The sequence below is a fragment of the Aptenodytes patagonicus genome, chromosome 3, assembly GCF_965638725.1.
Source record: "Aptenodytes patagonicus chromosome 3, bAptPat1.pri.cur, whole genome shotgun sequence".
NCBI classification, from domain to species: domain Eukaryota; kingdom Metazoa; phylum Chordata; class Aves; order Sphenisciformes; family Spheniscidae; genus Aptenodytes; species Aptenodytes patagonicus.
The window spans coordinates 118,178,627-118,206,218 of NC_134951.1; the positions used below are offsets into that span (position 1 = coordinate 118,178,627).

Below are 27,592 nucleotides of genomic sequence, written 5' to 3' on the forward strand. Positions count from 1 at the left end.
AATATTGGGAAAACTTTGAGATAAAGGATGGATTTTGTCTGTCTTAGGTGGATAACCCTTTTCACACACATCTCTTTGCCTCCACCAGAGGAGGAAAAGCAGATTGTAGATGCAGGTCAGTCGACACTATGGGAGAGCTATAGGCCCTGTGTCTGCAGTGGGTGTTAGCCACTGCAGCCAAGGACACTTGCTCTGGGCCCTCCCTGTACCGTTGCCGCTGCCAGGAGAGCCATGCAGCATGGTGGGTGCTCTTCTCTTGGCACCAGGTTCAGTCACCCTTGCGCTGGTGTTGGAGTCCCAAGCCCCTAATCTTACAGCCTTGCATATTTCCCCTGAGATGTTGCTGTTGGCCCCATGGAGACAGTTCACAACCTCTTCAGGTGAAGCTGTTCTTTATGACAGACCAGTATCCCAACCCTGCCAAAATAAGGTGATAAAACCACATTTCCTCTTGAAACTGCCCTCAGCATGCCCCAACTTCAGCTAACACCACAGCCCTATACCAACGGTGCTCTTGCTGCTGGGGTGTGACATGGATATCGCACCAGAGGGCTGTGTTTCTTTCCATACTTTATTTTTAACAAAAGCTATGGTCTTCTGCAGAGAGCAGCGTTACTGAGGGTTTGTCATGTCGAGATGCGAGGAGGGTGGCATGTGTGGGGCCTTGTTGTGGGAGGAAGAGTATCTTTGCACAAGAAGGAGGGCTTGTGACTTTGAACATGGGGCACCATTGACTTTCCTGCCCTAGTGCCTCAATTTTAGCAGGGTGCTGCACATGGTGGGGCTCGTAAGGTGGTGTCAGGCCAAAGAGAGAGTTAGCAAAGAGTATTTCAGGTGTATTACAGACCAGGAGCCAGGACACTGGTTGACTGTGTCAGTGTCTGCATTGATCCACGGTGGGGATAAGGTGGAGAAGAGTCTTTGTCTCTTGTGGCAGGCCCTGGGCTCAGCCTGCATCACCTGCCTGGAGAGACAGGCAATTCCAACAGCAGGAGCAGAGATTCATACAGTAGGAGGCAATTCAAGAAACAGCAGGCCGCATAAAAGGTAAAGGAGGGTTTTGGGGAGTGATGGAAATCCAAAAGAAAGGATGCTGCTGGTTAAGCAGTACAAAGCCCAGGTGCTTCAGCTGATACTTATTAGACCTTCTCAAACCAGCAGGGTAATGTGAGCTGGCCTCCTGGAAGACATCTTTGATGGTGGTTTTTCTTCGGAAAGTAGAGGAAAGAGGGGAATTTCAGACTTCTGGCCAGGATGCCAAAGCTGCAAAGGTAACCCCTCTGTTGTGGGTGAGCCCAAATTAGACCTGGCTTGAATTTGGAAGAGCAAAGATGTATGGCAAATCAAGCAGCGTTGGGGGATGAGGAGGAGGAGAAGATAGTGGGATTCAGTCAAAGCTTTCCAAAACTCCGAGGAAAGTTAAGTCAGGCAGGGGTGAAAGCTAGCAAGTTCATGTGCTTATTGGACCTGCTGGCTGAGCTCCACTTCAACCCATAGCCTGGCCCTGCCCTGTGCTAGGAAGAGCAGGATGCGTTTGTAAGGCAGTTGTGACAGTCTCCTCTCCCCCACCCCTCCACCTACTGTGTTAGTCAGGGGGGGATCTTGGGGCCTTGCTGTCTGTCTCCACCCTCAGGGACCTGGGGAAGCACTGTCGCGCTTAGGCTGTGGCCTGCCTTTCTTGGGGCTGCTTATTTCTTTTTGAAGAGCTTGCGGAAGGAGCTCCGGAAACCCCCCTTGGGCTCGTGCCGTGGGTTGTGGTCGCTGAAGGATGTTTGCTCATTGTCATCCTTCTGGCAGAACCTGGTGTTGTCTTCTGCATGGAGCTCCTAAAAGGGAAAAGACAATTTAACCAGCATTTGCAACCTCACATCCTTGTCACCTTCTTTCTCTGTCTCTGTGCTAGGAGGGACCTGGTGGGTGAGGAGGTGCTGGCAAGGCTGGGAGACAACAGGTCACTTGGGCCTTGGCAGCACTGGTACCTCTGCAGAGAGCTTGTTGCTGGCTCTGAGGCTGAGGCAGTGGCAGAGGAGTGGAAGGATAAGCATTGTTAAGAGGGAACTGGAGCCTTCCTTGCTAAGCTTTTTCTTTAGGGGGAGCTTACTAGCCCCTTTTGCCAACGAGGGAGCAAGCCAGCATGGGGAGTTGAAGGAACTTCCCACCCTCTCCTGGCTCATGAGCTCTGTTTACCCTAGGGCAGGGAGGCTTCAGGTTTCTTGAGCTGATACGGTGTGAAAGACTCTTCTGTTGGCTCTGCTGCTGCCTGGTTTTATATCTGTGGGGCAGAAGGCTTCATTAGCACACACACCTTCTGGTAAATGTGCCACTAAATGATCTCTCCCCCTTTCAAGAGAGTGTCCAGAGCCTTGCTGAGAGGAACTCTGCAAGTCCCTTTTCTCCAGTTCTGCTCACCACTGCCATGGTGATCTCCTTTGTTCTGTGGGGAGAACATGTCCTGCAGTTCTGGACTAACTCCACATCTGCACCCTGCTGTGGACCATAGCTCTGTGCAGGTGAGTGCCAAAGAGCTCACAGGCTCCTGTTTTTGGGGGGACTGTGTCCCCATGGCTCTTCTCCCTCTGCCTCATCTCCCCTGCTTAGCTTAGTCCACCACCTCCTTCACTCACTAGGCTTTTTTCTCTTTTCTTTCGAGGTTTCCTTGCTGCCTTTTCAGTCAGGCTGTTGGAACCTTCCTCCCATCATCATCTGCATCTACAGCCTCATCTGCATCTTGCCTCATTTTAACAGGAGGTTGTTTCTCCAGGCAGCACTGAGAGAACTAGCTAAGCACCTCACAGCACCCTCGGTCTCTTCCCCAGGAAGTGTGAAGGGCATCTTCCCCTCTGACTGTGACAGCTCAAAGCTGACTCTGAACAGGCACTGCAGACTACAGAAACATTGTTCCTGCAAGACCTCATGTCCCTGAAGGGCTAGAGTGCTGCCTGCCATGCCAGTGGTTGTCTGAGGGGCACAGTTGCTGGGCTCTGTCTGTTTTCACACAGACTTTAGCATGGGTCTGTGATCTGTGAAACAAACACAGGTGAAACAAAACCCATGGACCAGATCCTTGCTGGTGTAAATGGGCTGAGTTTGGCCGAGTCATGCTGGTTTACACCAGCTGAGGATCTGAAACTAAACCCATTGGTTTTCTTAACCCAGCACTCCTCACAGCAGGTGGAAAAGCACCTTTTTAACTGGGTGCCACCCTATAGCACTAATTTAAAACAGCTTTGCACATACTTAGTGACCCTGATCAGATAAAACATTTACTTGTGGGGGAAGCTCAGTGACAGCTAGAGACATGGGAGAGAGGCTAGCTTGTCTCAAGGGTGTTCTAGCTGTTACTCAGCCAGCTGTGTGCCTCAAGCCCATGCTTGTCCCTGGGGAAGATGTGTGTGAAAAGGAACTGTCTTGTTCCTCCCTTGGGCATGTACATGCAGAAAAGGACTTTGAATGTGTGGACTTGGAAGCTATTTTGGCATGTTCTGCCCTAACTGTATCTTGATCTTTCTCCTGCTGCTGCCGCTGCTTCTGCACCACCATGTGCCTTTTTTTTTCTCCTCCTATTTAAGCCTCCTTACTTCCAAAAAGCTCTGTTTTTCACCCGCTCCTCTCTGTGGGGGGAAGTAGCTCCTTTGGGAGCTTCGAGATGAGGCCGAGATCATGTGAGGCTGGACATTCCTCTCCTGCTTCTGCTGCAGCCGGCTCCCACTGCTGCTCCGTGTGCTGTAGAGTCTGGTGCTTACGCCCTCAGCGCTCCTCGGCAGCTCCTTCAGAGACCTGCTCAGCTGCTTGCCTTTGCTGTGGAACATCTCACGCTTGTAAGTACTGCTGCTTACAGGAGTGCAGCTCTTAGGCAATGGCTGTAAGGCATGATCTGTCCTCTCTGGTTCTGATGTGAAGTTAACAGGCCTAAGGAAGCAAATGTCTAAGCTGGACTCGGAAGAGGCCGGGGAGCAATTCTCAAAGAGAGCAAGGTTTTGGAAGGCATCATCTTCATAGGGGCCTGGCAGGGTGAAAACCTCCCCAGGGTAGTCAAACTCTTCGTAGCTTGGTGCAAAGTTCCTCGCATCCTGCAGCAGCTCCACAGAGGTCCTGATGGCTCTCTCAGTGTTTCCCACCGCATCAGCTGGTGGTGCTTCATACTCCATTTCAGGGATGGATTGTAAGGGGGCTGTCAGAGCCTTGAGTTCCTGCTCTGTGAGCTGAGAGGATGCAAGGATGTTCTCTGGCCTCTCATGTTTTCTACTTTCCATTTCCCAGTCAGGGGGCTTTACAGCCTGGATGTTCTCCATCACAGTTGGCTGGGGTTTCTTCATCTGGGGCATCAAATGCCTTAAAAATAAGAAACAAAACAAAAAAAAACAGAAGGAAGTGGAATACTAAAGGATGACAGAGAGACAGCATGACAAGCCCCCCTCCCCCCTCACTCCCCCAGCCCCATTCTCTTGCTTTTAAGGCCAAAAAGTATTTTCATATCTTGGAGAACAGTAACAGAGCTGCCACTAATAGAAATTGGCTGGCTGGGTTAGCAGGAGCAAACTTGCAGGGGTAGAACTGCTTATCCAGTAGCTTTGGCTGACTTTTGTACTCTACATCATGAAATGAATAAACACTGAGATGAGAAGCCATCTGCTCCATCTCTCTCCTGTTCATCTGCATTTTGGATTTTTATTTCCTTTCTCTTTCTGTAATGTAGGGGCTGTGTCTTACTTTCCTGTGGTCTGATTGTCTTCTCAGGTGGACAAGGTTCCTCTCTTGGGTAGGGTGACTCTGTCCCCAGAAGTGTGTCAGGAGTACTTGGAGGGCTCCTACCCTCCATATGTTCCAGGTAAGTCAGCAGAGAGTACTGCATTGGATGAGGTATTAGGTGCAGGGTGTGCACCTCCACGGCCCTTAACAAACGCTACTTAGGATAAGTCCCACTGCCATCTTCTGGGGACATAACAAATGGAGTGGGGAGCAGAAACCTTGTGATATGCAGAGCTCTGCATTAGGGTAAGATAACCCCATGCATCAGACCAGGATGGGAGATTTCAGTTGAGCAGCAGCCCTGGTATGAACTTGGGGTTATAGCCAATGCCAGGGTAAAGATGAGTTGACAGCATGCTCTCACGGCAGACAAGGCAAACCCTGACCTGAGCTGTATTAGGAGCTGCTTGGCCAGACGAGCCTGGGGAGTTATTTTTCACCCCTTCTGTTCAGTGCTGATGAGGCCCCACCTGGACCCATGTTGGGTCCTCAGTTCAGGATGAATGTGAGGAAACTGGGGAGGTGCCAGCTGAGGCTACAAAGATGGGGGCCTGGAGCATCGTGTCTGTGAGGGGAGGGAGATTGGCTTGGGTAGTCTGGTGAGAAGGAGGCGAGGGATTGATCTAATGACATTACCACTTGAGGGGGACTCAGAATGATGAAGCCAAACTCTTCTTGTTAGTGTCAAATGATGTAAGGAAGCACAACAGCCACAAATTGCTGACATAAGAAAAAAAGCAAGTCTAGCATGCTTCTCTGATCATCATCTCAGTTGGCACCTATCAGTAGGCTAGAAATGGCCAAAGATTGCCAGGTGCTACCAGTAGCCCTGTCTGTCTTGAATTAGTCTTGTGTCTTTTTGAACCCATTTGTACTTGCATCTTGTGATAGTGAGTCCCATCATTCAATGATGTGCTATGTGGAAAAGTACTTTTTTTTGCTAGTCTGAGACCTTGATCGTGTTTCCTAGCTCTTGTAACATTGACAGTGAATAATGCAGAGTGTTACTATGCACACCGCTGCCAGGCCTACACAAATACATGTCCTCCCTGGTACACTGTTAAGACAGCTAGCAAGGGCATTGACAGCCTTGGGTAGAGCTCTGAAATGACTCCTGCTTGTAAGCCACGTGGTAATGGATAGCAGGAAGGAGCCAGCCCTTCATGTCTCTATGCATACACAGGGAGTAGTCTTGGAAATAACAGTCTGTAACTGCCTAGTGTCACTGGCATAGTTTGGGTGAGGAGAAAGTTTTCAGCCTACTTTCAGCCTAGCCTTCTACTAGGACAATAGGCTTACGGGGTTGTCGTGCCAGAGGAAGGTGCTGGTGGGAATGACTGTATTGTCTCTTCAGAGTGGATCCCGCTGTCCCGGACAGATGTCGCACTGGGTGTTGGAGAAACCTCTTGGCTCGTACACTGGGAGGTGAGACCTTTGTACAGCTTCACCAGGGATGACCTGAGGGAGGAGAAATCCATCGTCGTGCTAAGAAATAAGGCAGGGAATGAGCACGAGCATGTAGAATCACAGAAAACGGGGCTGGGAGGGACCTTAATATTCCCGTTCACCTCTTCCCACCCCAAGGAAGGACCTGTTCCACCTAGTGTGTCCCAGTCAGCAGGGCACCCTGCTTTCTGTCCTGTTCTTAATGCCTTTCCTGATAGCAGTCCCTCCTCAGCAATCTGCTCCAGCCCTTTACCACCCTCCATATTTGGAAGCTTCCCTTGAAGTTTGATCTTGTCCTACTTCCCCAGTGAATCATCACAAGGAGCAAAGGCAACCACATTTTGATTTTAGTAAAAAGTCTTGATTTCAAGGAACTCTTCTGAACCACAACTTGAGAATCTACGTTCAGGGTCATTTCTATCACAGTTCATCTCAAACAGTTATGGGAGGCTTTTGTTTCTTCCACTCCACTCCCCCAGTAAAATAAGATAACACTATTCTTTCTCAGTCTTAGTCTATGAGGGCTTCAGGCAACAGTCTTGGTGTTCACCAGGGCCCCGAGCTGCCAAAGCAGCTAAGTCCCCATGTATTCTTCCACTGGGGAGTGACTTTGCCATCAGCTTAAGGAATCAAATGTTCCCATGAAACACGTGGCTGCTATGTTTAGAAGGATTAAACTGATTTTCCTTTCAGTCTCAGAGTTAGACAGAAGGGCCCACTCCAAATCTGACCTCAGTTTGGAGGATGGGTGCCAATAGTGGGCCTTCTCCAGCATTCATATGCAAAGGGCTTGGTTTTATTTCAACAGAGCAATGTGCCTGTTGATCCTGCCTGGACCTAAACCCCCTGTTTCCAGGCTTCCCCCACACCTCCCTTTCCCTGGTGATAGAGAGAATGAGCTGATGTTGTGCTTACTTCTTCAGCTTTTTCCTCTTCTGTATAAGCAGGTCTTCATTGCATTGGAAGAGGAGGCTATAGTGTGAGATGAAAACCCGGAGGCGCTGCACACACACCAGCAGCAGGTAATAGTCAGGATGCTCTTGCTCCGTGAACTTCAGGACATTCTGGGGCACAGAGGAGAGCAGGCTGTTTGGAAGGTGTCCTAACCCTTTCTGGGGAGAAGTTGCTATTGGGACCATGGATTAGTGCTCTGGAGTGCCCATGGCACTGCCCAGTGGGAGCACGGTGGGAGCTCTTCTAGGCAGCACCAGTTTCTGAGGGACTTGGATGGGGCCTGCCTCTTATTACTCCAGTGCAAATACACAAGTAACCACTGTAAATGTAATCGTGGGATGTGTGGGTGAGGCACTGGTTGAGTTTAGCATTGGATAAATAAACCGATCTCTTGTTTTTATAGGGCTTGCTTTCTATGTCATTTGCCTTGTCTGAAATGTTTTAGTACAATTCAGATAACCCTCCTGTGAACCAGAACACATCAGCAAGCTCTGTGTAGGAAATGTTGTTGGGCCCTCGGAGCCTCTAGCCATCTCAGTCTCTTAGCTAACAGGCATGTGGACCACTCAGCAAAGAGGCCAGCTCTGTTACAGAAGTTAGGTTGGAGCTCACAGTAGATGTACCCCATCTCTGGCCTTCTGTTTTCCCAGAGCAGCAGGCAGCAGAGCTTTCAGCTTCCCAGGGGACAAAAGTTGGTTCTGTCAGGCCAAATGGAGAAACTGGCAAATAGAAGCAAGCTTCAGGTGAAAATGAGAATTAAGCCATTCTCAGCTGGCTTTCCCTTTCAAAGGTTTTTTTTCAGAGAGCCCACTGGGTTAGCCAAAAGTCCTGTACCTGTACAGGCCTGAATACCAGCTCTGAATTAGAAGTCACATGTTGTGATAAGAGTTCAAGACAGTTTCCATCCTGGAGCCCTACCTGTAGATGAATAAGGTATTCGGGGATTCGCTGGACTATATGGAAGAACAGAATGTAGAGATCAGACTTGATTTCTTCTTCTACCTGAAATAGAGAAAGCAGCTTCAGAGTCTCTCCCACCCATAAAACATGTCTGCTTCCAAATGGTTCTGGGGTTTAATGAGTAGTTGTGCTGTAAGTAGTTATAACAGTTCACAGGAGCACGCCAGTCAAGTGGCAGTTGTGCGTGACAATACACCGGTCTTCATGTTGCTTCTGGAAAGGGATATTTGCAACTCCTTCCACCAGCAAGACTAGTTCTAAGGATGAAATTCCTTAGGTTGGGGATTATCTATGAGGGACACTCAGCCTAATTAAGTAGGGGTGTATGTTTTAAAGTGCACTAGTTAAGTTTCATTGAAACCCCAGGTAGATGCTGTTGTTCAGAATGAATTGAACAAAATGAGATTGACTTCTAAATTAAGATGTCTTGGAAACGAGCTAGTGTGGTTTAGTTATTGCACTTTAAAACTACCTTTATATTTAACTTTCCTAGTTTAAACCAAAAATCAAGGCTGTGAGACCAAATACCTGAAGCTGAACAGTAGAGACTGTTTTGTCTCTAAAGCTCTTATAGCCTCATTCTTGGTCTCCCTGTTTGGATGAGTCCTCCATTTTCCGTTTGCCTGGGACAGGTCTGGATAGCATTTGCATAGGCAAGCTTTCTGGGACGTTTGATCTGAGACATTATTTCATGTCACAGCAGAAATATAGCTTTGGTTACACACAGTGATGAACACGTTAAAGCTGCCTTTTGTAGGTGCATGTCAGCCATGGCAACGTTCAGGAAACTGGCATTTGGTAACAGAACAAGTCGACTGGCAGAAGAGTCCTGTTGTGGGCAGGCATAACAGGAAGACATCCAGGCTTGCATGTTGCCATTATGTGTCTATGAAGCAGGCAGGAAGTTTACCTCCTTTAGGATCACCACATGGATCAGAGAGATGCATTCTGGCAGGTCCCTCAGGTAAGCAACGTAGTAGTCCAGAAAATTATTCTTACAAAAGGAAAAAAGAAAAGAACAAAGAAACTTAAGAGAGATTTTTGGTCATAGAGCCAGCCAGAACGAGAAACTGTTGATTCCCCACCATCACTTGTGGGAGCTCATCAGTGCAGCAGAGCTGCTGACTGCGTGAAGCTTTCAGAGCTTGGGACTTCTCAGGAAAGGCTGTTCAATAAAATGTGTTCAGCTGATGAGCACAGTGTATAAAGCTTTATAGCAGATGGGGAGGGGTAGAGAGGCTGGGGAGGAAGCAGCTTTTCTTATTTAAGACTCTTAAAATTCATAAAGCATCAGATGAGTTTTTACACATCCTTCCAGGAGAGGTCCCACGGCTCACCAGGGGTTGGGCAGACCTTCACCCTGAGAAGGAGGTGCTGTTTTACCTGGGGCTACAAACCATATAGGATAAGGGGCCTGCCCACCCACTTGTCCTAACTCTGAGCAAAGTGTATTGGGGAAGGGGAGCATAAGAAACACACCCTTTTCACACCCTCACTGTGGATACAGACATCCAAGCTGTCGAGGCTCGTGTGGCTCCTGCAACCAAGTCTAGGTCTCGTGCATTTATTATAGGGCTATGCTATGTGGCTGCATGTCCCCAGGTGGGTCTGGCATGTGGGCTCCCTGACCAGCCAAGTACTACAACAAAGGGGCTACCATGCACTGGGACTCTGCTCAAAGGAGGCTGGCTGAAAGGCCTTACCCTAGCCACAGCTTCACAGCACAGCTCCTCTACTGCAAGGTATCTTGGCCCACCTGTGGGCCATCAGCACAACATCATGAATCATAGCAGAAGAGTCCAGAGAGGCCTGTAACATACCTCATCGTTTGTTAACTTCAGGAAGATGTCTCCTAGGATCCCTTGTCGTGGCCAGCTCAGGACTCGCTCCTGTAGAGCGTGAAGTAAATCGACGTGCTGCTGGACCAGGTACCGCAAAGAGTTGGGGAAGAAACTGAAGGGAGATGATACCAGACTGGTTACACAGAGCAGAAGCTCAGCCCTAAGCATGTACTGCTGAAATGTGCATTCATGGGTTGTCAGCACAGGCTTGCTTTAAACATAGGTGGTATTAACTGCTTTTATTGGAGTTCTAGCTGCATCAGGAGGCCCTGTTTTGGCTGCTATGTACGTGCAGGTACCCTCTCCAGTAGGCTGCTATTACAGTGTTTTGAAGGTTTCTTAGGCTGACTCTCCAGTGCATTGTGTAGCTGACCAGAATTTGCAGAACTAAAAAGCCCAAGGCGATGCTGCTGTGGCTAATGAAGCAGGACCATGGTCCTGAGCCATCCCATAGAGTGCTTGGAGGAGAGGTCCCCAGCTTTGTATGTTGTCTCATTTGTCAGGCCCTTTAACAAGCCTTTGATGCAGAGCTGGTCAAAATGTGCTACTGCTTTTCTGTCATTTCATGCTGATTTAATCTAGAATCAGAATGAAGATGTGAAATATCAAAACATTTTGCCAGATGGAAAGGTCCCAGGGAAAAAGGGTAAAAAAAAAAAGAAAGACTCACTTTGGACTATCATGCTTCAGTTTGAACTGTGTGTGTCATGTAACTACTTAAGCGAGTCCACCTCAACCCATGTACCACATGTCCCACAGTGGACTTCTGTCAAATGAATCCTTGGATGTGCGACTTGTAGGGACAGTGGAAAGAGCCAAAAAAGAGAGAGCTAGCAAGGACTGGGCTCCCCAAATGTGTTTAGGGGCTGGGAACTCCCAGGCCAAAGCTGAGTGAATAGGGAGAGCTGTAGGATCTATCCCATCCTGGGAACTAAGACAGCTGCCACAGGGGATGGCCTTTGCAAAGAGCTGGGTTTAACTGTTAGGCTGGGTCAGTCCCACTGGTCTTGTATCTGTGTAAATATGTGTATGTATATATTGATACCTGATGGATGGCAGCCACTAGCCAGGGGCTTATGCCCACAGCAGCTTCTAGAGCTGGAGCTGTTGACTGGGAGAAGCAGGCAGTGAATGCACAAAGCTTTGTTCCCAGCCAGGCAGGAGGCATGCGAAACAAGAATAGGAGTCTGGTGGGACTCAGAAGGAGACTGAAATGAAGTAGTAGTGAAATGGTTTGGGATGCAAGGTGGACAAGATGCAAGGACAGGCAGGGAAGTCTATAATCACTGCAAAAACCTTCCGGTGCCTCCAATTTTCAACTAGAAATAAGCCCTAAATGTTCAAAGATCTCTGTGTGGATGAAAGAAAAATGGGAGAAGATGATGCAGAAAGAATATTGACTGAAGAAAACTCCCCAAAAGAGAGAGCACACTAAATCAAATACCTTCTCTCTTTGGTGCTCCTTTTCACATCTGGCCCTTGCAACGTGGCCTTGATCTTCAGGATTAGGGAAAGGTTGATGACATATTTCCTTTCTGACTCCAGCAGCTCCAAAGCGATGTTCTGCCTTTTGGCTTCCAGAAGATAATGGTTAAGTTTAAAAATAAGGAAATGCTGACCTCAAGGACAGTCTCATGTTAGACTGGTGATCTGACATTAAATCATGAAAGGAGAAACTGTTGAAAAGTGACACCAATGTCTTGTCTTTGTGTGTCTACTTTCCCCAAAATATAAAATTCTAGCCTGATGCTACAGCATGGCCCAGACATGACTGGAGCCACAGTTTGCTAAGAAAGCTCCAAAGCAAATGTGCTTTCCCCTAGGAATACCATTTTTTTCTAAGAATAACAAAACAAGTAATCAAAGGCAAAACAACTCATACCAGGGATTCACATCCAGTTTCCTGCAGAATGAGAAGTTGTATTTTTCACTCGCTTAAGCAACTACACTGTCACAATCCCATCAGTACTCTGAACCTGCCAGGTCTTGGAAAGGACAATGGGTGTCCTGGGTGCAGAGTGATTCTGTCAGTGGCACAGACCAGCAAATACAAAGGCCAGAAGTCTGAGGCCCTGAGACATTCCCCCCTAGCAGGAGAAAACTGACTTGTGTGTCTCCCTCTGTAGAGGCTGATTACCTACCAGCTCACACCAGATGTGAGTGCGGCTTTGAGCCTCTCTAGCCAGAGTTTTCCACTCTGTCCTTACCAGCCAAAGAGGGTTCGCATATAATGTTGTCTGCTGAGCTGTATCTGCTTTGGCCCATGTCTTTCCCTCTCTCCGGCTGCTCTTTGGAAATGTATTCATCTCCCCAGTCCTTGGTGTCCTTGGGTGGCTTCCACACTGTTGACGGCAGATGCACTTTCGACTGCCCCTCTGTTGTCAAGGAAGGCTTGAGGCTGTCGTCTGTCTCTATGGTTGCTCCTGCAATGACAAACAGCTATATGGATCTTAACATTTCAGTTGACAGGTTATGCTACAGCAGGCAGTTAACCTGCATTATCATCCATTTAAAGTACTGGAAGGAGAGTTTGAAGCATTTTTTGTGCTTCACAAGTTCTGTAGCCTTGTAGCATTAATTTACAAACACAAGTGCAGAACAGTAAAGTTTGGCAGAACAAGGTTTGCACTCTTCCAGCATTTATTTTTGGGCCAAATAAGGTCCAAAATTAGACACATGTTAGAAAAGAAAAAACATTCCAAGTGTGGTTGCACTTCAGGGTTTTGGGACACTTCAGGACTTGATAATATGACACTTACTGGCAGGTATTGTAGAAACAGAAAGTAGTATTATAATTTGGATTTAAATGCCATGCTCAATGGATGTAAACTGTCATGGCTCTTAAAATTTTTGTTAGTGTGATGTGATTATACAGCAGCAGCAGGACTGATAGTCTGAGGCTATTAAATCACAGAGAAGGTAGGGAAGGGTGCAGGTGCATTAGAGCCATTGGCTGGAATTGCTTTAATGCAGATACTTTGAATTTGGGTTGCAATGGACCATTTTTTTGTAGCTTTTGTTCTCTCTTTTTTTTCATGTGCATTCAAGCAAAAAAGCCATCCAGAACAGTGAGTGCTTCTATAGAGTGAACAGTGCAAACACTTACTGGTTGTTCTCGTGTCCTTTTGCTGGCCGGGATCCCTGGTGTCCCCTTACTATACCCTTCTCTTACTTCTGACCAATTTTTATTTTTGCCAGAAAAACTCCTCTGTTACTATTCAGACATGTCTACAAGGAATCTGGAAGCTGGTGGGCGAATAAACAGCTCACCAGTTCTACTGGTGTGTAGTCACTGCAAAGACCATCTCTTCCCAAGTGGCAAAATGGCACTCTCATTATTCTTTGCCATATCAGTAAGCCTCAATTCTTGCTTTCTGCAAAGGCACTTAGAACCTGCAAAAGCAGCAGCAGAAAGGCTTTCCTCACCAAATATCAATCCTTTGCATTGTCTGTCAAGTATTTGGCACTTCAGGGATGCAGGTTTGTCCTCATATCTCAACTGCGAGTATGAAAATGGAGGTACACAGCAAAGTGAAAGTCATTCATGTGAAATGCATTCCCTGAAAGCATTTCTTCAGTGCAGTAAAGCAAGCACTCTAATTGAATCATTGTCCTACTGTTTTTTGACAGTTCAGTATTTTCCTACCTGGACCTGCTATGACTTTCACACTTCCTTCTCCCATTGGCATGATCCTGGTGTCAGACACTGTTGAAGAACAAAGGGAAACTTTACAAGAGAAGAAAGCTGTAGAGCAGGCTTCCTCCTGCCAAGCCCAGTCAGTATGGTTAGATTCTCCAGTCTTTCACATTTTTGCTATGTAAACACCCCTGTTAGATCCTCCACTAAGGAGGATCTTTACTGTTGTGGCCCTTGTTGTGGTCTTTGTTTCAGTAGCACCTGCTGGCAGGATAATGTGGGGGTCCCTGTTGTGCTTGGTGCTGTATGACTGCAGAGGAACCTGAGCAGCCTTGCCTTGCCCTGGCTCAGTAGGTGCATGTTGGGTAGAGGGCACCCAGCAGGCAGAGCAAGGAGGATGGAGGCCTAACAGAGAGACACGGCTGCCATTTTGGGTGGAAAGGAGCTTATTAAAGAGTGGAGAGGTGAGACGACTGGAAAGAAAGGGGCAGTGGGAGAAGTGGGTGAGAGAGGTGGATGTGCAAGAGGGATGTGAGGGAGAGGGCTAACGTACCACCTCAGAGTAGGGCAGACAGGGCCCATGACTGGCCAGATTCTGTGCAGAACAGAGTAGAAAACAGCACGTGGTTTTCATCCAATCTCTGCCTTTGTTGACGTTTTAAATGTATGTTTTTAGTGTCTTCCTATCTGAACAGCAAGAGAGTGATAGACCAGTTTAGACCCCAAAGTTAATTGTAGAAAAAAAGGCTTTCGTCCATCACCTTTTCTTTGACTCCAACCTTCACAAGTGTTTGGCAGTCAACAGTGTTTTCCTGGTCAAGGTGTAACCCTAACACCATGGATTAGCAGCTTCTGCAGCTAACAAGGGGCAGTGATTCTCCTAGCAGTGTGTATATGCAAGGAGCAGTGACATCAGTAGCCTAGCGTGTATATGTACCAGCTCCCATGTCCCCTTGTCAAATCAACCACTGGTATGGCCCCTTAATGACACCAGGTGTTCTCTGTCAGCCCAGTCCCTGTGATCCTCCTTTCTGTGCCCTGCTCCCTTACACAGAAACAAATCCACAGCTTGTAGTATTTTTATCAGGGGCTCCTACTTGGCTCTGTGTCTGTGCCACTAGCATTACAGGGAAGAAGATCCAGCCTGCTTCCCTTTCTTTGGAGGAGGCAAGCAATGGCTTTTAGGACAATGTTCACAGAGCAGCATCTCCTGAATCCAGGCCAGCACCAAGGTTGCTATCCTGAGACACTGTGCCGAGGTGCGTGCATAGACCCAGAAGCAGTGCTGCCAAGAGGAGCACTCCTGTTCTCTTTTTGTGGTGCTGGCACCTGAGGAAAACTTGGTGTCTTCTTACCCTAGTGACCTTTTTCTGGATTTTTTTCCTGAGGAAGGCACTGCATTTACCTACTCTATTTCCTACCTTTTTCATAAGTCACGTTGTGTAAAAGGCTTGTAAAATCTTCATTGATCAGCACAGGTTCTGGGAGGTTAATGGATCGAAATGGGCTGCCCTGGAGAGGTGTAGGCACTGTCTGTGACCCATGATCATCCTTCTGTGCTCTTCTGTACAAATACAAAGAATGAGACAGTTGGAAAGTATGAATGCTACAGGTGAAGCTCCTACACTACAGTTGTGGCAGACACCAGTGTAAGTACAAGCACAGAGTCAGAAGTAGGACAACTCCAGCAGAGACCAGGAAAGGAGTTGGCTTTGATGGAGTTGGCTTTGATGCAGTTCATGAACAGTGTTCTGGAAGTAACTTCCACTGGCTATAGGAGAAGGTTATTTCAGATCTGTTCTTTTGTAGAGCATATTTCATCTAATTAAATGGCTTAATTAGCTAAGGGGCTAACCTAGGTTTGCAAAGTGTTTGCATCAAGGCAGCTGTACACCCATCATCAAAACTCTGTTTCAGAAGGAGGCTAATCAGGGCCAAGGTGGGTGAGCTGTCTACTTCATCACAGCAATAGTATGGCCCAGCAGTGTGCAAACATGCTTCTGCATGACCCTGCTGAGAGAAGAAAAGGTTGGTGACAGGAAAGCAGAGCATGACTGCACCATCAGGAGCCTGCTGAGTCCTGCACACTTGGAAGGGGAAACTGCAGTGCTATTGTCTGGATGGGGGTGGCTTAGCAATAGCTTGTAATGGTGAAGGCTCCTGACTTTCAACAGTATTCCTGCCCCAACGTGTCTCTAGCAGGTCTGTGTGTTTCACCAGGCCCTGGTTTCCCTGCAAGCTGCTGGGGCTATTTTGCTGTTGGAATCCCAGTGAGGTGTTGGTGTTTTTCTGCTGTGTTTGCTCTGTGGAGTATATGTCTGAAAGCCTGGGGTGAACTGAAGGCTAGAGCTTCCAGTAATAATCAGAGTTGATACAAGTCCAGCCAGGAAAAGATTAAGAAATTAAGCTATAAGAAAATGAACAAAATGGGCACCACTGCTAATTAGCACTTCCCGAGCCCTGGAGTTCGGGCCCTTACTTAGCTTTCACTTTCCGTGATTCCCGCCGCTTCTCTTGCTGCAGCTGCTCAATTTTCTGTTGCATTTCCTCCTGCTTGGCACTGATTTCTTCAATCATTGACTTTGCATCGCTGAGCTCCTCCTGAGAAACAGGCAAAAGCAGAGCATTCCCAGGGTGCCCATCAGCCTTACATAGCACAGCTTTGAATGCTGGCTGGTGTGCACTAGAGATGCACAGGGTGCTGCAGAGAGTGGCTCTGTGATTAGACACTCTTTCTTTGCAAGTCTAGTGTTTGTAATACATGCCATGCATAGCATGGCAATCCTTAATTCAACTACAGGCAACTCACCCAAGCCAGTGTGATGTCACATGGTTAAGGCACTGGTGGGAGATGGAGACATAGGGCTTCATCCACCACCAGTTGAAAGCACTGGGAGGACTCCTGCCTTTAATGGCATTTGAAGGTGGGTCTGAGGAAGCATGTTTCCCTCTGCAGTTCTCCAGCATGTATATTCACATGTTGCACTTGGTTCAAATCCCAGTGTGGTCACTCACATGTAGAAGCTTTTGCCAGTCAGGCCTTGGAGCTGCCTTTTTAGCTTGGTTACCTAAGGAAATGAGGCGCTCTATAACCTCCCTGTCAGCACGTCCTCCCTCAGGCAGTTTCAACCAAGTCTTGCTTGGATGTAGAGCTCTCTGATGCATGAAGTTCCTGCAGGTTTCATCAATGTGAGCAGCAGGATGGAGGAGAGAGACTCAAGAGTTTCTTGTAAATTGAAGGAGAGGGATTTTCCCCAAGCAAGGAGGTGGTTTCACTGGGAGCTCAATGTTTGGACAGTCAACACAGGCATGAGGCAGAGGGAGAGCAGCCTTTGCCCCTCCTGTTGCTTGCATAATTCCTTGTATCTGGATTTTAAAACCCCTTTTTCCCCACAACAATGTCCTAGATAATCCTGCCTCTGGTTGCTCTGAGACCTCTGCCATGTGCCCTTACACTTCTTGTTGTCTCCCTTACTCCACAGGGCTCCTTTTGCCCGGTGCCATCCATCTCTCCCTGCCAGGGTCAGTAACGGGCTTTTCCAGTAAGCAGCCCTCTTTAACTTCACAAGGTATTATTGACTCAGCAAAACCCCATGGGGAAAATTTACCATAAAAACAATAAAACAGTTCCTCTGCCTGCCTCCTCACAGGCAGTCATCCAGTTTCTGCATGGAGACGCTGGCTGGTTTAAAGTGTACATCAAGCCTTCTTGCTAGGCTCTCTCTCCAGTCCTTTGTCTTTATCCTCTTGGGCCAGATCAAACCAGGCAGCACTTCCTCCCAGCCGTGTGGGAATGCAACTTCAAAAGGCTTTAGGGTTTTGTGTTAATTCCCTGCTCCCCAGTGGCTTTGGTTCCTGCAGGAAATGCAGGAGACCTGACCCAGGGAGAGGTATGGCACAGTGGCCCAGCGGCAGCCTGTGAACAGGCCATATGCCTGTTGCATGTGCAGCCCAGCGCAAGGTTTGCTTGTGCCCAGGGTAGCTCGCAGTGCTGCCTCGTGGCCCATTGAGAAGGCTAAACAGGCCAGGGCATGGGTTACGTTTGGGTTGGAGTAGTCGGGGGAGACACGACGCCAAAGGAAGTGCACCAGATACATCTGAAACAATTGCCAGCTCATTTTCTTTGCAAGCAGGAAGGATTGATGGAGGCAGGGGAATGCTGCCCCATGCCACCTGAGCTAATGTGGCAGGTATGCGGCCCCCCCCACAGGTCACACTCCTACCTTGAACGTGTTGAGGGAATTCTTCATCTCAGCCACTTTCTCTTCCATGGCACAGCGGCAGCTCTTGACCTTCTCCTCCAGAGCGTACTCGCCATGCTGGATTCGCGACAGTTCCTGCATCGCTTCTGTGAAACCCGCCTTCAACTCAGAGGCTAATGCCTGCAACTAGAGGAACCACAAACACGGTGGGTTCAGTCCCTCCTCCCAGATGCAGGTGGCTGTGTCCCCGAGGGTCACCCATGGTTCAGAATGGCATGAAGGCTGGGTGTAACCCATCCTGTAAGGTGCTGTCCTCTTTCTCCTCCTCCTGTCATGGCTGGGAGACAGGAGAGATTTGGCACCTGCTGCAGCCTCAGTACAGGGTAGGAGGTGTTTGTCTTGGGCAGTCAATGTGCCCCTTTTTAGACTTAAGAGTTTTTCAGGCTCCTTGGCAGTTTGCAGCCTGTCAGTCTGTAGACGGAGAGAACAGCCTGAAACATGCCAAGAAGGTTTGCAATAACAGCAGCCAGATTATCAATCCCCAGAGCAGCTGAGCAATCAATAACATGTCTGTTTTTGAGCAAGTCGTCCTCCTCCCCTACATGCTCATGGGGCTGGTGCTCTCCCCAGACAGGTCTAACACCTCCTCACTTTCCAAGGGCTGTGGAGAAGCTCTGTCCTTGGTCAGCGGGCCCTTTCCAGGGAAGGAGGCAGCTCTTTAACTTGTGATGGGGAGGGAGCGGGAGGTTTTCCGCTGGCATACAGCGACACTATGCCCACTCTCCCTGTTTTCTCTCCCTAGAGGCCCTAGTGCTGCTGGAAGAGCTCACAACCTAAGCTGGAGGCAGCCGGTTGATAGCCGGGTGAAGCAGGAGACAGACTGGGGCGAGCCAGGCTGGCATAGCAAGCAGACAAGGCAGGTGTGGAGGTGGGCAGTGAGGGGGGAGGTAGGTGGCTTGCAGAGGGCTAAGCGGGGACACCCTCTTCGGGGGCAGCTCAGGTAGGCGACCCTGAACTCTGCCCCCACTGCTGTGAGCAAGGCGCTCGTTCTGCCTGCACAAAGCCCACAGCGAGGTCGCGGCCCAAGGCGCTTCGGTACCAGTGGTTTTTACCTTTACAACAGAAATTCGGCCTAACATCTGGTTATAAACTGAGTCCAAAACTGGAGCACTGATGGTAAGAGGACAGCCACCCCGGGGAACTCAGGCGCTTGAGTCCTGTAAATGGAGCAGAGATGGCTTCCGATACCTTGGGGCAATGGCATGCACCATCCTCCTCTGATCAAGACTGGCAGTGTCTTTACAGAGGACGTCTGCCTGACATCCCCACTCCTACCCCGGTGCTTATCCCACAGTCCCCAGTCTGGTCTGGCTGGACACATGTTCCCAGAGATGCCTGGGTAGGAGGAGCAGGACTGACAGGAGCTGGGACAGGGCAGAGGGGAGCAGGAGGCTGAGGACATCTTCCCTCCTCAGGCAGTCAACCCTGACTCCCCAAGCCAGCTGGAGCTCCAGACCCCTTGGTTCAACCCCTTCACCCACCCTTCCTGGCCACAGTGGACACCTTCCTGTGACACTCCTGTGTCACAGTAATTGTAACCCAGTGACCTGTGAGTGTAGCCTGAAGGGTTAGAGGGGCTGCTTCGGGCCATGGCTGCTCAGGGAGGCAATGACCATACTGCTTCTGATATCTCAGCCTAGGGGGGCATGAGCCAGATGGTTTTGGCATCATCAGACATCCTAATATACATGCCTGGAGAAGTAGGGGGATATAAAGTACTGCAACTGTGCAAAATGTTAATATTCCTATCCCTGCTCACAGGTGCTTGCCACACTTCCACACTGAGCTGACATTGCCAAGGCAGAGTCTCCCTGCTAGCCTGCATCAGGGCTAGGCATCGCACGCTTTCCTCCAAGTTAAAAGGGGTGATTCATCAGATCCGTCCCTTCCAACTGAAATATGCTGTTCTATTCTATCCTATGCTAGCCTATGCTATCTATTTTTGAGATCTGCTCCAGGATGGAGATATCACAGCCTCAAGTCTTGCTAGCAGTGGAGCAGTCTGGAAGCTGGCCCTGGAGACAACAATGTCTGGGGAGAATAAGCCCAAAATGAAATGTTTCTGCCCACAAGCCTGGCCATATTCTCCTCAGATGCTTCCAGAATGGGGGTAAACTAGACAGATCCTTTGTGAAGGGTACAGGGATGGGAGCCATTGCTGATCTGGCAGTTTCAGAATCAAAAACTGCTAGGCGTCAGCAAAAAGGGACCACTGCAGAGACTTTGGTGTCCACGTGCACCAAAATGCTCTGTGAAAGCAGAGTTCAGGCAGCCAAAAGAAAGATTTGGACTAGAGGCTGGACTAAAATATCCTCTACATCTGAGAGCAGACAGTCACTTGTTATTTTGGGGTTCACTGTTGGCCAGTCTCTGCTTTTGCAGCCACAGTGCTAGCTTGGTTTCTTTGTGTATCCTTCCCAGTGCTTCAGACCCCAGCCAGGGTCTGTCCTTCCCGGTTCATCCTTCCTCGGCCCCATGCAGCTTGCAGTGGCTATTTCAGACACTGAAATGCATCTACACTCGCCATTTCCCTTTGTTGCCGCTTGATGGATGAAGGCAGCCAGCAACATCAATCAGCCACATCTGCAAGGGCTTATATGGCTGGATATGAAGTGCTGAAACCCTGAGAACTCCCTCCTCTGCTGCCCTCAGTGCTCAGAGCATAGAAAGGAAACATAAACAGCCTTGTGGCATATTGGATGCATGTTTGATCCAAAATTGAGTGCAGTGGTACAGGAGCAATACATTATCTTTGAACTCCTGCCGAGCGCAGTGTAGTGCTTGAGCTGTGGATTTTAGTTTGAGCTCAATTCTAATGACAAGCTGTAGAAACCATCCTTTAAATCCCATGGCTGTTACAACAAATGGAAGCCATTGAAGCATCAGCTCATGCTTATGTCTTGCCCAAGTGATTATGCCTACAGGACCGGAGAAACATTTCACAGGTTTGTGAACCCCTGGAAAGTCAAGCCAATTCAGTGTTCCTAAAGTTTCTAAAGTGCAACACATACCAAAAAAGACAGATTTTTATGCTACCATGGAAACTTGGCAACAGTTTAACTGTATTGTGTTGCCCTGGCTCACCTATTCATGGGAATAAATACACACCTTAACACTTAAGTTGTGGAAGTTAACAACTTAAGTTGAACTACCTAATGCCTAGAGGATAAATTAATCTGAATGGTCACAGGGAGTCCTTAGAACCTGTCCAAGAACTGTTTAAAAAAAGCATTTAGGCATCTAAATAATTTAGTACAAGATACACATTTCAGCCCCAACCTGCTTTTGGAGTGTGACCCTCAAACCTGACAAAGCAATGCAGTGAGGGATCCAGCACCATGCATCTGTAGCAGATTATGTCTTTCTTGGGGGCCATGACTCCCATTTTACCTGGTGCCCTGATGATTTTCAGCTCTTTGTGAAAAAACCATGCAAGTAAAATCTCTAGCAAGACCAAGTAACTGCACTGTGCTCTGTGGGTAGCTGCCTTTGGGGAAATGAAGGATTCTCCTCTCCTCTTTGCATGACTCTGATTAATGGGACACTGAGAAGCAGTCACTTGTGACTCTCACTTGTCTTCCAGCCCAACGAGAATATGAACTCTCTGGCAAAGTCCACCTGGAGAGGGGAGCAAGCGTTTCCTAACATGGAAGGGGGGAACTGTGACCACATGGAGGAAGTAATGGTGGCTAGAGGGGAGGAGAAGGGTGAGATCGGAAGACATACAAGGAGCATTTCTCAGCCTGGTTTTGACTTTACTTTGCAAGAGTGGAGCTATTTTATTTATATATATATATATATATATTTATATATATATAAAAAAAACAGCTGTGAAATCTCCTTTGCTGAGCCTCTACTCTTGTCTCACCTGCTGTACTGTCTCCAAAGGGTGGACAGGACTGATGCTGCTTCCAGGACCAGAGGCAGCAAAACTGCAGAGCCTTCCCATCCTCCCTTGGTGGGTGCCAGCAATTTGAGCCATTTGCAAAAGATAGTGACCATCCCTGCAGCCTAAAGCTTTGTTCAGACTTTGAGGCAGCCCAGGGAAGACGGTCATGGCCAGAAGATGGGGATGGCTTATGGAAGGAAGGGCTGGGATGGAAAGCAGAGGACAGAGCCTTGGTGAGCTGTGTTTACTGCCCTGGCTGCCACTGAGAAGATGAGAGGGAGCCCTTGCTTCCATGAGTAGCTGTGTCCCCACATATCTCCCCCAGTACTAGCCAAGCTGTCCAGGGCTCTGTGTCTCCAAAGGGATGGCTATTTGGATCTGCCGCCCTTGGCAGCTGCCTAGGGTTCTTACACTAGAACAGGGCCTGCTCTCAGGGACCTTGAGCTGAAGCCTGTCAAAACCAGTAGAAAACAGGCTCATGGTGAAGAAATACTGCACAGGAATAATTCTGCTGTTATATCCTAGAAAAAGAGCAAAACCTTCTCTGGCCGTGAAGAAGTACTGTCTGTTACTCCCCCCAGCTTATCTACTGTCTATCACTTTGCACATCTTCTTACGTGGCTCATCTGAAGAAGTAAACAAACATTGTGTCACCCAAAAGAGGGCTGCCTGGGGACACTGCCTGAAACTAATCTGGCACAAAGTCCAGCATTTACCACAAAGCCTGGATCTGATTTTTCTGAGCTGCTTTTACTAGGGAACAACTAATTTCTAGCACAGCTACTACTACGTTTAAGGGCAGCACTTCTACAGCCAATCATTAGGAAGGCTTGCAATGCCTCATAGCGGGAAAGTGGCAGAGCTGTGCTGATTTACAGTGGTAGAGAACCTGGCCCTAGGAGTATATCCAGTATTTATATTCCTAGGCAAGGATGGTAGGAATAAAGGCAGAGCAGCAGGGTAAGGACATAAGAGAAGGATGGAGATACTTAAAGGGGGCTACAAGCGCTTATCAGCTCTTGTTTCACATCCGTGCAGTCTTTTTTGGTAACTGCAGTGTCTGTAGGGCTCTCACTGAAGCAGAAGGGGACAGCCAGCTGGTAACTTTCATTTAAAGGATTCATTAGGGTATCCACATCTCAGCTGGGTTTTTCTGGAAAGCAACATGTGTGTGTGGTGTTCCCAGCACACCGTCCCAACAGTGTGCTAGCTTTCCATGCATGCTGGATCCACTGTGCTGAGCCCTTCAGCAACATAGTCACAGCTCCTGCTTGAAGCTGTCTGGATTGGAAAAGAGGATGAGACAAGAGAAGCGCTGACTAGTTAATGGAAAGCAGTATCTTCTCTACTTGCCATGGTGCACTTACATGCAATTACGGGCTTGCAGTGGTGACAAGGGAGGTCTCAAATAGTCAGGGTTTCCAGTTCAGGGATATGTTTCTCTTTCAGAGTACAGTTCCATATTGAACCAGACCAAAATTTAAAGTGCTCAAAACTCTGTTGTGTTTCCTGCAGGCTGGAAATGCATAGGAAACATCACTGTGGAAACACCAAAACTGCATCTTACAGGAAGGATGCTCACTGGGCTGTGGTACAGACAATCTTGTTGCATCTGTGGTGGCTAATTGCAGCAAGACCGTCAACTCGAAAAGCAGCTGCAGAGCTCTGGAAGTCCTGATCACCTTGAGCCAACATGGGCTCAAAGACAGGGTTTCCAAGCTCCTGGCTGGGGAGCCAGACAGAGACATGCAGTAAGACTCAATGCTCTGGCCGGCCTGGCTGCTCTGGATTATCAGGCAAGAAGAGCACTCCACGGTCCAAGGAGCTGTGAGGCTGCCAGGATAACCCAGAGCCCCCCAGGAGATTTGGCTCCCTGCTGGGGAAGACACACCCCACCCCACCCCACCCATATCAATCAATACATTCTTGCTCCTGGGACAGTTCATTGGGTTTGGTGAAAGCTCATCAGAGCTCAGCCATGAAATCTCCCTCCCGCCCAGTGAACTGACATTCTCTAATTGATGCTAATGATGCCAGCTAGTTAATTAGCTGAGCTCACAAATCATCTGTCTAAACACAACTGGTTGTGAGCAGAGAAATTTTACTGAAGTGTCTTTTAAGATGAGGCCCAAGATGTGCTATGTATGACATTTATTCATGCAGTGTGCACATTTTAGTTACCATGTTCCTTTTAAGTGCCTACATTTTTCCTTCCACTTAATTTAGCTTTTTAACTACTGTTTATCTGTTAGTAACTCTTTAAACTCTTGGAGTTATTTAGGGCATTTTGCTCATCTTTACCTGGGAAATCTGTGTTGCAGGGGTACTCACAGGCACGCTTTCAGTCTCCCCTGTGGGAATAAAGAACTTCAGTCAATTAAAATGACTTATTATGGTTGCTATAAATAACTGGAACAGAGGGTTTGAAGTCCCTCTTGAGGTACAAATCAGTTTTAAAGGACTCAAGTCTCACTTTAGGAGATGTTAACACCATATCATTTGTAAAATAAACTGCAATTATAAAACAGGAATGGCTCACCTAAATCAGACGTTAAATTCACCTCATTTGCTGTCCTGTGTCTGTCCAAAGCTGATCCATGCGAAGAGGTGAGAAACCTTGTATGTGCAATCAGGACTAAATTGCTCCCTGTGAAGTTCAGTTCTGTGTACCAGCCTTAAGTAACAGGGTTTTTTTCTCCTAAAGCATTACTGATCCATCTCTCTCCTGAAATTGTAAATTTTATCCTCTACTATATTTGTACATTTTTATTATCTCCACAAAAGGCTGATCTGATCTGTATATTTTAAGCCCTAAGTTATATTTTTGTCACAGTGCATTCCAAGCAGTAATCATGACTTTTGTAACACCCAAAAAATACATCTTTTCATCAGTTTCATCATTCCTAGGTTTTTGTGGCATTGTGATCCCACCTGATCTTGTACAATGGAGCTTGACTTACCATTTCTGGAACAGACTTAGCTCATGGAGGAGCTTATATCTATTTTGCAGAAGTGTTTTGGACACTCCAGAGACATCATCTCTAGGTATTAATGGGTTCTTGATTGAAAGCAAAAAGTCTGTATTTATTATTTCCTCTTCTAACATTGTCTCTTCTGTGCAGAAACCTTCAGTTATCCAACAGAAATTATCACTGTTTGTGCCACCATTGCACTTTGAGGGAATTGCAGTCCAATGGCCATCAGTTCCCATGTTATTCCCTGCATCAGGCTCCCTGGCTGGCCTTCACTCCCAGAAAAAAACATGCCACCTAGTTCATCGTCTGGATCGCCTCCCCTTGGCAATGTCACTTCATGAGGTGGGTTTTCTCTTGCCTCTAAGAATTTGCTTCACCTATCTCTGCTGTCACAGACATGACCGGTGACACCATGCTCAATTCTAGGGGCAGCCAAGCTCCCTTTTTCCATGCTGGCTGCAGATGCTCAGTGCCTTACCCACCTGGGCCTTTAAGACCACAGCAATTCAGTCCTGCAGGGGCTTGAAAATGGTGCAGAGTGGACTCTATACAGGCAGCAAGTGCATGAAGTGGAAAGCTGAAGCCTGGAAGTCAGAGCTTTACAAGGCACAGCTATGTTCTGATTTCTTTACCCCTGAGGGGGAATATGGGTTACCACCAAGGGCACCTATGAATTGGCCCTGTTCTGGTCTCTAGGATTTGTCCTGATTCAGAGGAATGTAAGCAAATTCCCCAGCGACTCGCAGAACTGAGAGGCAGAGGAGGAGAGGCCGTGTGCCCCTCTCTGCCCATGTGCCGCTTTCTTCCCGTGCTGGCTGGTCTCGCAGCTGTGGGGTTGAGTAGCAGGGTCAGACACTAACCCTCCGGGGAATATCCTCCAAGGTTCCTCCTGGGAAAACAAGGGGCAGCAGGCTGACTGGGAGAAGTAACCATGACCCCAAACTGCCAGCTGTTTGGGGTCAAAACTCGTCAGCCAGCCCGCACCAAGTCCCAGGTTTCATCTTTTAAATGACAGTTTGTTTTCATTTTCAGCTTTGGCCCTTGTGGATCTTTTTTTCAGATTTTCTCTGCAACCCCATGATCTAGAAACCGACTTTTGGCCTGAAGTGAACGATGAAGCTTTCTCATGATGCCTGGAGTTGAGGCTTGAGAAGGCAGCCAGTGTGTACTGCGGTCCTCCTGAATCAAGAAAACTGAGGTACATGTCTGTTCTGATGTAAATGTTACTGCTGTACTCTTACTGTGGGATGGTAATGACTGACCCAAAAAGAGCAAGAGGACATGTTTCTTAATTAATACCACCATGCAAACCAGATGCTGGGAGGACAGGAAGATGCCATTTTTGTAAAGTGGTGGACAATATTGAATGTTGAGCTTTGTGAGGGGCTAGAGGTGTCAGGTAGAAGCGCAGCACAGCAAGGAAGAGCTGTGGTCTCTCCTTACATTTTCTTTGGGTGTTTTTCAATCTGATATATAACATAGAGGGCTCGACCCAAGCCCTGCAGAAGTCTCTAAGGATCTTTCATTTGGGTTTGGATACGGATCAGTCTGTAATGTCCTTGGACACACTCAAAGTGAGGAACTGCTCCTGAGCAAGACCAGAAGAGGGGAGAGGATCCCTGCTGCTGTAACTTTTACCTCCCACCTTTGCCATGAGCATGAGCAGAAGCACTTTCTGCATGTACCCAGTCAAAACCCAGATCATTTCTATAAAATCACTGCTAAGAGCTGGAGCAGAGGAGGCTCCTCATAGTTGCACTGTGGGAAGCAAGGGGCTTTGTGGTTATCTCCCAATTTCTGCAGTGAACATCTGCAGCCCGTGGGGGCATACCAATTAATTGGAAAAAAATCCCTGAGTTAATTTCATTTTCAGCCTGCTGTAGTGCAGGGGCCTAGGTACACAGACCTAATTTAGTCAAATTAGAATAATAATAACAGAGAAATTAACTCTTCCGTTACCTATGCCATGAATGAATGTTGGCACCACCAAGCATCTTTTAAGAGGGAAAGAGATGGTCCACGCTCTCTCCTGAGCTGACAGTTATGGGCACTCCTAAAGCTGCTCCCCCTGCTCCTCATAGTTTGAAGAGTTCCTCAGCATATGGACACAGTCACCTCTGAGGTGGCAAGGCTGCAAGGGGTTTGGCGTGGAAAGCAACCACCAGCCCCACATTCTTCTGCAAGAAGAACGTCTAAAGCCGATAACCACTAAAACCTTTGCAGACTTTATAGAAGTGCTGCTGACTGTAGCAGGACTGGTTGCATGCAAGCAGTGTGGCCTGGATATGTCTTCGTGCTTGCAAGATTGGGACTGATGCAGAAGTCTGGGTTGCGGCACTGACATGAACAAGAACCCCTTGCAACAAAGCATGTGGGGGAGAGAAGCAGATCCTCATCACAGTGCCCTCGTGTAAGACATAGCTTTTGACAGTTAGAAGTCTCTGTACATCCCAAAGCAGAGGTGGGTCCGAGGCAAGAGAGGGGAATGACTTCCCACGTTGGACATTATATATGCCACAGGATTATTTTCCAGAGGGGAGAGGGAGGTGTTTCTAAAATAAGAGATAAAAACTTCAAACCCCAGATACTTCTATGAAACTAAAAGAAGGGAACATTTGCCCACAGCTGCCATGGCTAAGAAGTGCTCTTGGGGGGCTGGCTGGTGGCTGCCAACAGCCAGGACATATGAGAGCAGGTTTCTTCCTCACTGTCTTTCATACTATCAAGAAGTGAAATAAGAGGATGCTTTACCTTCTTGTTTGTTTGAGTCCATGGCTGCTATAGGGTGTGCGTCCTTGCAGGGACTCCTGTCCTCACTCAGGAGGGTTCTGGCTGGTCACTGGGAACATCCCATGGCTTAGAGCTGCCCACATGTGAGC

At 48.0% G+C, this 27,592-nt stretch overlaps 1 protein-coding gene across 1 annotated transcript; it reads right to left on the reverse strand.

Moving 5' to 3' along the window:
- Window positions 1-1,688: 1,688 nt before the first annotated feature.
- On the reverse strand, window positions 1,689-27,486 carry ARHGEF33 (Rho guanine nucleotide exchange factor 33). Its single transcript, XM_076335585.1, has 16 exons — window positions 27,465-27,486; window positions 24,040-24,089; window positions 22,972-23,019; window positions 17,811-17,975; window positions 16,067-16,188; window positions 15,009-15,151; window positions 13,597-13,656; window positions 12,158-12,373; window positions 11,395-11,524; window positions 9,930-10,062; window positions 9,020-9,103; window positions 8,068-8,151; window positions 7,111-7,259; window positions 6,049-6,234; window positions 3,579-4,332; window positions 1,689-1,826 (listed from the first exon to the last, which is right to left on the reverse strand). The coding sequence occupies exons 1-16, from the start codon at window positions 27,484-27,486 to the stop codon at window positions 1,689-1,691; spliced, it is 2,484 nt and encodes an 827-aa protein (XP_076191700.1).
- Window positions 27,487-27,592: the final 106 nt, after the last annotated feature.

Coding starts and splice junctions, on each gene's coding strand:
- ARHGEF33 (XM_076335585.1), bottom strand. CDS start 27,486: ATGGACTCAAACAAACAAGAAG. Junction 9,104..9,929: donor TGAAGTTAACAAACGATGAG/GTATGTTACAGG, acceptor TCCTTTTGTAAG/AATAATTTTCTGGACTACTA. Junction 7,260..8,067: donor AATACCTTATTCATCTACAG/GTAGGGCTCCAG, acceptor TCTGTGCCCCAG/AATGTCCTGAAGTTCACGGA.